Here is a 12098-nt window from a genome sequence, read left to right as displayed (position 1 = left end):
AATAAAAAAAAAAAAAAATTCCTTTACTTTGGAATAAAACTTACATTATGTTCTCTTATCCGTTTAAATTGGATCTAAAACTTGGTGTTCTACGTAAGGGTTGACCTACCTCCCATTGGATCCATGGTCATTAGAAATAAGATCCGTAAGATCGCATCACGTCGATTGGAAAGCTGACTACTAACTTCTATTTAAATCAGAAGAACCAAATCATGTTTTAGTGACAAAAATTACTGAACTTCTCATGGTTTCTGTGTGCTCATTAGGTGGAGTCATGGAAATTTTTTCTTTCTTTTTTTCCTTTTAAATAAACTCTCTCTCTCTCTCTCTCTCTCTCTCTCTCTCTCTCTCTCTCTCTTTCTTTTTTTCCTTTTACACAACTTGCAAATGCAAGCAAAGGGACAGAAGAAATAGCTGCGCTACAAAAGAGAGTGAGCCATGCTAGAGCCACTGCGTAGAGCGGTAGAAAGACAAGGATGGTCCCTCCCTCCTGACTACCTCTATCTATCTGATTAATTCACAAAAGAGAAAGTCAAGAAACAAACAAGTTCCCCAGTTAAAAAAATTCTTCCATCTGTTATAGAGTACGTATAATTCAGAAACTTAGAACCTCCAAAGAACTTTGAAAGTATAGCCAACCTACCTCAAGCAGTTGGCAACAAAATAAAGTTTCACTTGAGAAGCAGGACCAGTTTATCTCTCGACTGCCGCTCTTATATGGGGAAACCTCAGAGCCCATCGAGAGTATCCTGCAAGAAGACGAGGCATAGAAAACCCCCAAACCACTTAACTATCTTGAATTAAATAGATGAAAGTTTCAAAATGGGTCAATAGAGTAGAAATCCAACAATTCTGGAGTGATGGGAAAGCTGGGTTAGAGGAACCCAGTCTATAAAAATGTTATGAGTCTTTGAGTATGTGAAAAGTATATGCTTTTTTAATAGCATGGACAAAGTTTGAAGAAATTTTATTTAAAAAACAAGTACTTCTCACATGCTAAGGGACACATTGCAAGAACTTCCTCCGACCTAGTTTGGAGGACTGAGTGGACTGGTCTGAGCTAAGAGATGCACTTATAATTTCAAGTCATTAAATACAAACCTGCATTAACAATCTCAAGAAGATCTGCTTCTGCTTTCGCAGCATCAGACATCTCCTGCAATTAGATCAAGGGGCGGCAACTTAATAAGTAGACAATGATAAAACCGTGAAACAATATTTCCAACAGAAAATAATACTACAGTATTCTACTAAAACCAATTGAATGCGGGCTCCCAATCCCATTTTCTGTGCAGCACATAAGGTTATTCATGTCCCAAAACCAAAATTCTGGCAATTTGTTGAGCCCTTAACCCCCATCTAATGAGCATGAGAACTAGACATTATGTTTACCGGTCCACATGAAGCCAAACTTCTCGCAATGAGCCTAGAAAGACTATTAAGAGAGCTACGATCAAAGTTTGGATGCTTAAGAAGAGCCTCCTCTGATGTAAAATCCAATATCAGCGCACCAATGCTCGAAGCCATCATAAGAACTGATGGATCTTCAATAGCTTCTGAAACCAAGTTCAGGAATTTTAACTAAGATGCAAAAATAATTACAAGATTTATTTCCAAAGGGTATAGAATGAAATAGGAAGTTCAAGCTTGAACACTAGCAGAAATAGTATGAGCAAGAATTAAAGATAAAAGTTAAAGATATCTCACAGAGCATATTGTTAACTTTGCAACACATGTGGGACCAAAACAGCCTAGTACTCTGAAATATGTATTCCTAATTTAGTGATAGTACCCCTTGTTTCCAGTTTATAAGATTGGAAGTCATTTATGTATCCTTTTATTGAAGCTTTCTGTCATATTTCATTCATTTTCACAAAGCTTCTGAATTCTGCACCCTGGATTTAAGTATAGGCTCCAAACCAGTTTCTAGTTGAGAAAGAGGTTAAAATTTGGAGTTTGTTTCAAGTGGGTTGATGATGACAACAAAAATGTAGATCAACACAAATTTAGACAAAAAGTTAATGAATACAGATCTGTAGGGAAGTTAATGTTGGGAGTACATAATTTTACAAATAACAAACCCAAATGAGGAAGGAGAGCGACAATCATTCACTTTGTTACATTCTTCCTTTACCAATTTTTAGCATGAGTTCTAGCACCCCACCAACTTTCCGACCAACCAAAAACAATGTTATCAAGTGTTCCACCACTCTATTCTGACAGCTCTCAAAATTATAATTTTCCAAAAATACAGGACTATTTTACTGAGTTTTCCGTCCATAAACCATAAAACTATATCTAGCCCAGTTACTTTTCAGGAGTCATGACCACCTCGTGTTCAATTTGCACACTATGCTACATACACAAAGGTAGCAAAAACATTGGAAAGTATTAAAATAGCATGTAACAAAACCATGCCGAACTAGGGAAAATAAGTATTTTCTTTCACTGAAAATACAAAAGTATTTCACACAATATTGTTCCCATTGCCAATGAAAATTTATTGATGGGAACTATACAGAGTCAAGGGTACCTGTCCAATATGCCAACGCTTTCAAAAGATGAACAAAAGTCGATTCATCCAACAACAACCGTAATTGCTCTTTCTATTGACATTAAGAAGCAAAATGAGTTGATGTTTTGCATAACAATAGTATAAAACACATTGTGAGACTACGATGTCAACAGCACCTTTAATAGGAGATTCATGACTGTATCACATGCCAAGAAGACACAACTGTTGTTCTCAACCATACAATTATTTGGCCCAATCAGTTTTATGAGGCATTCCATAACCTGCAAAGAAAATCAATAGGCTGAAAACTAATAAAGCACTTTAGTACATCGCAACAGACAATGCATGCGTATATCTAAAAAGTAAATTCAAAATTTCAATTTTCCTACATTCTGACTTTTAGGATCGTGATCCACTAGTGGCCATCCTCACAGTGCAATCCTATAATATTATGACATCAGAAAGTAAATTAAAGTTATGCTGACTTACAGCTTTATGCCCTCCGGATGAAGCCAAAGATTTGCATCCTTCGATCTCCATCGATATTTGACACAACATTGGAAGCAAAAAACATATGGAGTAGAAAGGGCTGCGGTTCAGAAATAATTTGAGCAAAAGTCATTCCCAAAGCATAAAAACAACACCCCGTCCCCCAAATCCCCAAAACCCAGCACATGCACACGCACACGCAAAAACAAAAAACAAAACAAAAGATCATCAGTCCATCAAACAGTTATGTTTTGAAAGAATTTAAACCTTTGTTCATCTTCACCTTCGATCGAAAGCATATACTCTAATAGTTCTCTGACCTTCTCTTTGCATGCAAAGGGTGTCTCTGCAAGATAGCTGATTCAAAGACATATATCAGCTTATTGGAGAATCTTTTCTAATTAAATCACAAGTTAGAAAAGGATCTGGAAATTCAGCCCAGACCTTAGTTCTCTAACTAGTGCATATGAATACGGTCAATTGATATTCCAGTAGGAAGGAAGATGGATAATATGTACTTAAATAGATAAGTATGTTGCTTATCTTTAATTCCCCAAACTATATTTCCAAGAGACTGCAATTTTGCCAGCGTACCCTCTGAACAAGACATGACACAGGGCATGGAATATGCACCCAGCCTTTGGCTAAAGGGAGGATCTCTCTAAAAGCAAGAGAAGGAACTCTTCCACATTTTCTCCAAATACTTAGTTACATATCAATTTCTTCATGGTCATAGGTCTTCTTTGACAAGATTTCAGATGCTTGGATACAAATCAAACAAGTGGTTTATGAATCCGAGGACGTAATAGTGTAAATTAGCAAAGTTACAACAATTATTTTCAAGTTATTATCTTGTTTTAACTTTCAGCATCATAATCACATTATCTACTAGTTTATAGTAGAGATTTCTTTTTTTATTTGATTATCTAGCACATATGAACAACTATCTGTAGCAGTACTTCTACTGTTCCCATTTTTTTTGGCTGTATCCTAAGTTTCAGGCACCAAGGGAGTCAGACTCCCAGATATGTATCTGCATCGGATACCCATGCCCGAGTCTGAGCAACATAGTCGTCCTCAAAGTAACCCATTAGAATATAGAAAAGGAAGATGTATGACATTGCAAACTGTTCCAATCAATTGACTCTTCTACCAGAAAAAGTCGACTAACCTGGACATTTTATTCCTGGGAGATTATGGAGAAAAAATTCAATGCATGATTGATTTTGAATTTAGAAAGTGATACGGAAGGAAAAATAACAGTACACTCTTGATTCATTGTAAAGCCAAAAACAAATTGAAGTATATGGATGAAATGGAATTTGACCAGACCTCCCAATAATCCTCACTGAAGCAAGAAGATCATCTCCTTTCCTTTGTCCATGTTCCTGTATAATCACAACAGTGAAGTTACAGAGGCAGCAAATTAAATCTTAATGCTATCAAATCACTACCTTACCTTTGCATCTTGTAAATACTCTAGAACAACACTAATTGTCTCATTGAGTGCCCTGATCACATTTGTGAAAGTGCTTTCATCTATAAGATCCCCTGTGAATGATTCCACAAAGATGATTGAGATCACCTAGAAAAAACAGCAACATAAAGTTTGACAGTATAGGGCTCCCATACGACTCAAATGAGGTGAAAGCAATGAGCTGAAGAAACCACCAAATCTAGAAAGAGGGAACAAATAACTTTAAAAGAAAATTATATAGCATGAATAATGCGTCATGCCCCCGGGGTGTAGCTTAATCGGCTGGAGACCACGCCTCAATAGTTCGACTCTCCTATTCCCCCTCCTGGGGCCAATTACTTACAAAAATAATAATAATAATAATAATGTGTCATAAAGTGGCCTAAAGCACGTATAGATGTTCCCCATGATGTAGGCCAGGTTGGCCAAGCTATAAACCTAAGCGGCCTAAGGGTTGCGTTACTAAGTAGCCAAAAGGTTGGCCAAGCAACAAACCTACAATAAAAACCATAGTTAAGGTACCCTGCGCTAATCGCATGTTTTAAATGGACACAACTATCAGACCAGTGTACCACCACTTATCCTAATACACACATGGATGCACACACAGAATGCATGGAAGTTCTCAAGATCATACAAGTACATTTGACCTGAGGCATTTTTTGCCCCGTAAAATATTGCTCATTACCACACTACTAATGAAAAGATAAACTTTGTCAACTAAATAGAAACAACATAGCCAAATTTGAAGGACATAAGTAAAATGTGATAGCATATGAGTTAAATTGACATTTTGCTAGGTGAAATGTAACAGGCATCAGTGAAGGGAATGTAAACTGCCAAAAAATTATTGTGACCACCTCACTCAAGTGAATTCCAAGTACATTGAATATTCACAAACCTTCAACGGATTAATAAAGATTGGATCGCATGCTAGCTACTCTAGGATTTTCTTACAAACCTTCATTTCCAGCAGCATCTGATATTAATTTAATTATCTTCTCCATCAAGGAAAAGGCAATAGCCACGTTTCTTTGCTTTAAAAGAATTGTCTCAGCAGTAGACGAACAATTCTTAGATGCTTCATATTTCAAGTAGGCAAGCTCATTCAGCAAAACAGCAACTTCAACCCTCGATTGCTGTAGGACAAGCAATAGAAACCTGACAAAAGAATGAGGTGAAAAAAGAAAAATAGGGGGAGGGGGGGCATGAAAATGAATCACCTGGCTGATGTGGATGCCTTTAAAAACCATAGCCTTTGCATTACATAGCTTACCTGTCAACTGGAATGGAATCTTCTTTATCAGGCAAGTTTATTCGACCAATCAACCACTGCTCCCCAAGTATGGATACCATAGTCTCGGCCAACATAAGGGCCTCAAGCCTTTCAGCAGGTGCTGCACAAGAGTGAACAAAAATAACCATCAATAAGCTTCAACAGCAGATTAAAAATTGTGGCTTCTGCAAAATAAAAAACTTATTGTAAAGAAGATACATATATGTTGCGGAGAAGATATGCTTATTCACCTTTTTCCTTTTCAAAATTATCAACTTTATTGCAATGTAAAATGGGGAACAAGCGGTGTACACAGAATTCGATCACAACTCAAAGAGCACCAACCTTACCAAACTAGAGAAAACACAAAAAAAAAAAAAAAATCAAGAGAACTCATCCTAACAAATTTTTTGCACCTCTTGGACACCATAAGCAAAAGAAAGAGAATCAAAAAAAGTAAACCAACACATGCAATTCCATCTAAAAAATTTAGAGCCCACTTGAGGTGCCCTCAGTGCATTCTTCAGCCAAACACCCTTTAAAATGCAGCATCGAGAGAAATGCTGTCAGAAACAAAGAGACTTTTTGACCCTCAAATGATAAAAATACAAGACACTTTAAAGAACAGATTTGATCAATAGTGGAAGGAAAAAGCAAAAGCATATCGTCGCAATCTTCACTTGTGAAAAACTAAAAATAAAACAAAATTGTAAATGGAATGAAATAAAAATAGTTCAACATACCAACACGACTATGTAAGATAGCTGCGATACCATCACGCATATAATCTGACCAACTACCATTTGGCAGTGCACGAAGAGCATCATAAAGTGGTGCCTGAAAATACAAAGAAAAGATCACAATCAGTGTCAACATCAGTTAAATCAGAAACATAATACATGATAGCACAAAGACAAAAAGATCATGATGCAAGGATTATAAACATGATTCTTGCAACTTCATGATCTGAAGTACAGATTAGATAAGGATTCTGATGGAGTTCCAAATGTCACCACTAGATGCAAGCTAACAAATTCCCTGTGCTTGAATAAACCAACATAGTTTTTTTTTTTGTTGTTGTTTTTTTATTATTATTATTTATTATTTATTTTTTTTATTTTTTATGTCGGTCAAATTCATTAAAAGAGAAGAGGAATCCCTAAAGTATTGAAAAGGAACAAAACTCCAAAAACTCCGAGAAATTAGAAACAGAAAATCTAATAAACACTATTATCCATGTATAAATGGATTGGAACATCATCTTTTTCAACTCTAGCATCGCCATCTCACGATCTTCAAAGCTCCTTGCGTTCCTTTATCTCCAAATACACCACATTAAACATAAAGGAGTCAACCTCCACAGTTCCAAAACATTAAGGTATCCCAATTGTCCCCTCCAACTCATCAACAAATATCTCACCCTTTGAGGCATAACCCATGCAACCCCAAACAACTGAAAAGGCGAGCTCCATAATTCTCTTGCAACCTCACCATGAAGAATAAGATGATCAACAACACCAATCCACCACAATAACATGCCACTTTCATAAATTGTCCAAAATTAAATCACAAAATTGGAGGTTTTGCTGGTTGCCCATTCCCCTTCTCGCAATATTCCTGAACTTGCTCAAGAATCAACGTGAATGGCACTTCAAAGTGCCTCACATTGTTCTTGATGGGGATTGGCATGGGGAACAAGTATATCATACATTAAAACCAATGAGCTCTAGCTCAAATAGCACTTTCTCCCCTAGAAGAACAAGATACAGGATAAAGTCATGGGTTCTAGACTCCATTAAGTGTGTGTCTAACTTACCAACTTTAAAAAATTAAACTATATAATGAATTGAATCAAGTAAATGCCCAAAATTTAAAAGCTCAAGCAACAACTCAAATTTAAAATGTCTCGACACATCAATTGTATATTCCCTAAGAACCAAGTTCGATATAGTCAAGAGTTACAGGTGCAGTCACCCAACCAATAAATAAAATGCCCTACAGTTTAATGTGAACTGACAAAACTTTCATTGGTGCTATGAATAATAATAACAAACCTAGTATCATTAAAGCTAGTATATCTTAAAATAACACTTTAAAGATGACTGGATACCGAATTTTTTGAGGAGAGCATGGCAGAGAGTAGGTGGAGCACTTCAAATTTCAGGGCCTTTTGCAATATGGCAAATGGTCTTGCCATTGTTGCCACCTAAAAAAAAAAAAATTATTGAAGATGCTCAAGAGTCCAAGACAATTGTTTGCCATAATAAAAGTAAATCACATCAACCAAGTTTATAGAAATTTAGTAGACCACAAAATAGGTAACAGAAACACGAAATGAACTTTGAAAAAAGGTAAAACAGCTATCAAAAATATAAACTTACAATCACTGAGAGCTCGAATAAATAGTCATTGGTAATGACATCCAAAGACAGCTTACTTAGTAATAACAGCACAAGTTTTGTAGCTACTTCCATCAGATGAGAATCTGCAAAACGATTTGCATCACATTACTTCTGTGAAAACTAAAATTAAAGACCACAAATCCATAATTCAGTATTGTTAAATGCGTCAAGCTCACTTAAGAGCAACGGCCTCATAGAGTCTGAGCACAAAATTTAAAGCACAGCATGCCTAATTGAATTAAATGCACATTTTTTAAACACATAACAAGCCATTTTGGTTCTTTGGATCTACTAGATAAGCATACTATCGTGCAAGATCTTTAGACGGTAATCACAATACCATATTACTATATTGTTAAATAATGATAAGTACAATATGTTTTTACCACAATTTATTCCATATCATTAAATTGCTCAATTGATAAATAATTAGAAAAATAGCATATCATTTTTGTTTAAACAACATCTACTTTTTGTTTTCAGATAACTTTTTTTTAAGTGTCACGTCATTTTTTGTTCGATTTGCCCCAAATAATTATCTAGAAATTATAGATGGTTTAGATCCAACCATTTGAATTTTTTAAATAAAAAAATCAAAAACTAAAATATTTAGCATCTCATGCTTCATAAAAAGCGTATGCTTTACATGCTTTGAGTATGCCTAATTACATGCTCTTCACTTTTGGGTTCAGAAGTGCCTGTCTTCTGGCTCTTTGTACTTTACGAACACTTTCTTAACAACACTAACAATGACACATGAAATAAAGACCCAACCTAAAAACTGATATGAACCAAGTTTCAAATTGCCAAAACTGTAGACACAGCAACTTGATCTTTTTTCCATGGCTGCAGCATCTAATTAATCAATACTAGACTTCAATTAGTTTAATATTCAATAGTAGATTCTAACCGGTTTGGGATTTAATGGTTATCTTAAATTAACTATATTTCCTTAATAAGAAAATGAGAAAATCACTGTTTAGCTCCTGACACTTCTCAAAAATGCACTTTTTGCACTTTATATACACTTGGTTACATGTGCTTCGCTCTAGAGTTAAGAAGTGCATTTCCTCTGGCACTTTTTACCTTAAGCACACCATCACTGCCATAATCTCACCCATCTAATACATGTTCTACCTGACAAAAAATTACAAAAGAAGGACGCTTAGACGCTGTAAAAGGTACTAATCATAACACACTCTAAAAGATAGTAGTCTCTACATGCTTAGATTTCACTGTTTCCCCTTTTTGTATGTAGCAAAGCAATATGCATACTAAAAGGCTTCAGTATACGGAAATAAATCATAAACAGGATTGCTACACAGTCATCAGTAAAACTCAGTCAAGACAAGAATAATAATGCTTACCATCTGGAAAAGTAGACATTTGAGAAGCTAGCACTTTCATGACTCCAGATTCATATAATGTCACAACTCCATCTTCAGCAGCAGTTGATGCTAGGTACAGAAATTCATAGCATTCTTCAAGCACAGAGGAGCCTGAACTGAAAAAGAGGGAAGTCCACCAATCAACAATCAACTAAGTGTGAGCAGTACTTATCAAAAACTCAATTCCTGGACCAAACAAAATAGGCACCTTTTACAATTTAATATAGAACCTAAATCTCTTGGAAAATAATGCACAATAAGAAGAGTAAGACAATTACTGACTAAATAAAAAAAGAGCAGATATCCCTAAGCCAAGCAGCAGATAAGCACTGAATCTTTGATAAGCTTAATGAACCTAACAAGCCAGTCAAAACAATGTGCACTACGATTTTCTCTCAGTCATAGAACACCACATCTTTCAGAATACTTCAGCAATGCACTTCTTTCCTAGAATTCACCTTCTTCTAGCACCCATCAACCAAATCACTCAACACCACTAGAGTAATTTGGTTTTGTACGAATGACCAAGAAACCATGTTAGACAACTTCCTTAGATCTCACCCGTGGTGATGCTGCTATGTCTAACATTTAACAAATCATACATTCAATGTCAATCAATCCACTCTCAAAAGGCATTCATACAAACCAACCTATATTTCTTACATATGTGTTTCTTTACTCCGCCCACATTTGTGCTGTAAACCTAAAGTATGACCTATTCAATTTAAAATCAGAGTATTACTACAGAGAGTAAAGAAATATATATGATTTTTTGGCCTCTAGAAGAATAGAACCCAACATCTAGTATCACTGTCATGGTGGACCAGCAAAATCTCCAAGCAGTATACCATAAACCAAATCGGCTTGCTTACCAACATTCAGAGTACTGATTCCCACAGGAGTATTTGTCATTCCCTTTCCTTCATCTTCCAATTTTTTTATTTTTAAAGTAAGCATTCCTAAGACTATACCAGAGCTTTACATTTTACCTTTTGGTTTAGGATCTCTAAAGCTCTAATCCTTCCATTCCTCTTGTCACACAAATACCAAAGAATTTAAAACTAAAGTACGGCCAGAATAACATAAAAATTTGTAGTTATGTTTCAAGTTATAAATAAAGAAAAAGAAAAAAACATGGGCTAAAATTGCAGATAACATGTTCTAGCTCTTTCTCCTTTCAATTCATCAATAATCAAAAAGAAGAAGAAGGATGAGACCTTACTTCTTCGACGTTATTTCGAGTATCAGTGGAATCTTCACAGACATGTCTTCTGAAGAAGCAATTTCAGGAACGCGACAGAAGGCAGCAAGAACCGTAACAGATAGCTTCAAGTATTCATCACGATTATCGGCGCCACTGCTACTAATGGTTCCTTTTCCCATCCCTTACCACACACATGGGCAATATTAGAGTTTCAACATTTTTGTGTAGTAGACAAGAAAATAAATTGGATTGAATTGAATTTCTTGAATTTGGCGTTTTTCATAATTCTAAACCAAAAGAAAGCGAGCTTCACCCAACCAATTCCACTATAGGGTTTTGGCTTCGGTTGAGTTGCATTTTCCAACTTGGAAGGAAAGATTCAAAGGGTACAATCTTTTGGCTCTTTCCCCCTTAAACTTCCATTGTTTCCTTGAGCTAAGATGGAGCACACATAAAATCAATATAACATCTTGAAGCAAATTATTCAAGACTTGTAATTTCAATTAATTTTCAACATTTTCTTTGCACTTGAACAACAAAATATAGACCATTAGGGAATCGATATAAGTAGCAAACCTAGTAAAACTACTCGATTTTCCTAATTCATAAAATAAATGAAATTTCTTAAGTTCTCTTCTCTTTTTACTTTCCAGCATTTCGTTTCTCGGAAACGAAACAGGAGATACAAATATTACCGGTTCTAAGGAGCCGATCCAGGAAGCGAACTCCGACGGCGTCGTACACCCTACGAAGCGAAGCGTGGTCGTCTCCTTTACAAAATTTGGTGACCAGCAGGAGACCAGCGAGGCGTTGCTCATCTCTCTCGCCTTGCAGGAGCTTCAAGCAGTCTTCGAGAGACGGAGATTGTTCCTGCTGAGAGTCCTGTAAATGGAGCACAGACACAAAGTAAATACAGAGAGAGAGAGAGAGAGAGAGAGAGAGAGAGAGAGAGAGAGAGAGAGAGAGAGAGAGAGAGAGAGAGAGAGAGCGAGAGAGATGCTCACCATGGAAGCTGATTAGGAGCTGAATGCGAGTGTCTGAAGAGAGGGACGGTTATCGGGGAATTTTGGAGGGTTTTTTAGAGGGTTTTCTTTTCCTTCCTTTGTTTCAAAAAGGCTTTTAAGTTTCGGAGGCGTCGACAATCGGTCTGCATGACACGTCATGTTTTGCAACGATGAACGGTGCTGATACGGCCACATAATTGCCGCTGTATTTCTGGAAGCCAGTAGACGATCCGTTTTTGACAAGCGGCGATAAGAAAAGCCACCGTTTATACATCATGAAACGGCATAGTTTCTGCTGTCGGATTGATTTTTTTTTTTTTTTTTTTTTTCCGTATTACCAAGT

At 36.2% G+C, this 12098-nt stretch overlaps 1 protein-coding gene across 3 annotated transcripts; it reads right to left on the bottom strand.

Annotated features, from left to right (window-relative positions):
• Positions 1 to 368: 368 nt before the first annotated feature.
• Positions 369 to 11894, bottom strand: LOC133870141 (uncharacterized). 3 transcript variants are annotated; one of them, XR_009900644.1, is made up of 19 exons: positions 11756 to 11894; positions 11447 to 11633; positions 10770 to 10932; positions 9527 to 9663; positions 8139 to 8242; positions 7868 to 7963; positions 6501 to 6594; positions 5758 to 5878; positions 5443 to 5642; positions 4464 to 4555; positions 4337 to 4392; positions 3272 to 3361; positions 3005 to 3104; positions 2692 to 2796; positions 2534 to 2606; positions 1393 to 1556; positions 1102 to 1156; positions 644 to 749; positions 369 to 504 (listed from the first exon to the last, which is right to left on the bottom strand). XR_009900644.1 is itself a non-coding variant. In XM_062307198.1 (18 exons), exons 1-18 carry the CDS (start codon positions 11756 to 11758, stop codon positions 694 to 696), a joined length of 1896 nt encoding a protein of 631 aa, XP_062163182.1. In that variant the 5' UTR covers positions 11759 to 11894; the 3' UTR covers positions 518 to 693. The 3 variants fall into 3 exon arrangements, 1 of the variants encoding a protein (XP_062163182.1); XR_009900645.1 differs by having other exon boundaries at positions 375 to 508; XM_062307198.1 differs by lacking the exon at positions 369 to 504 and having other exon boundaries at positions 518 to 749.
• Positions 11895 to 12098: the final 204 nt, after the last annotated feature.

This window comes from Alnus glutinosa, chromosome 6 (assembly GCF_958979055.1).
Source record: "Alnus glutinosa chromosome 6, dhAlnGlut1.1, whole genome shotgun sequence".
NCBI lineage: Eukaryota > Viridiplantae > Streptophyta > Magnoliopsida > Fagales > Betulaceae > Alnus > Alnus glutinosa.
Note: the sequence above shows the minus strand (reverse complement) of the source record. Positions and strands in the feature narration are given on the sequence as shown.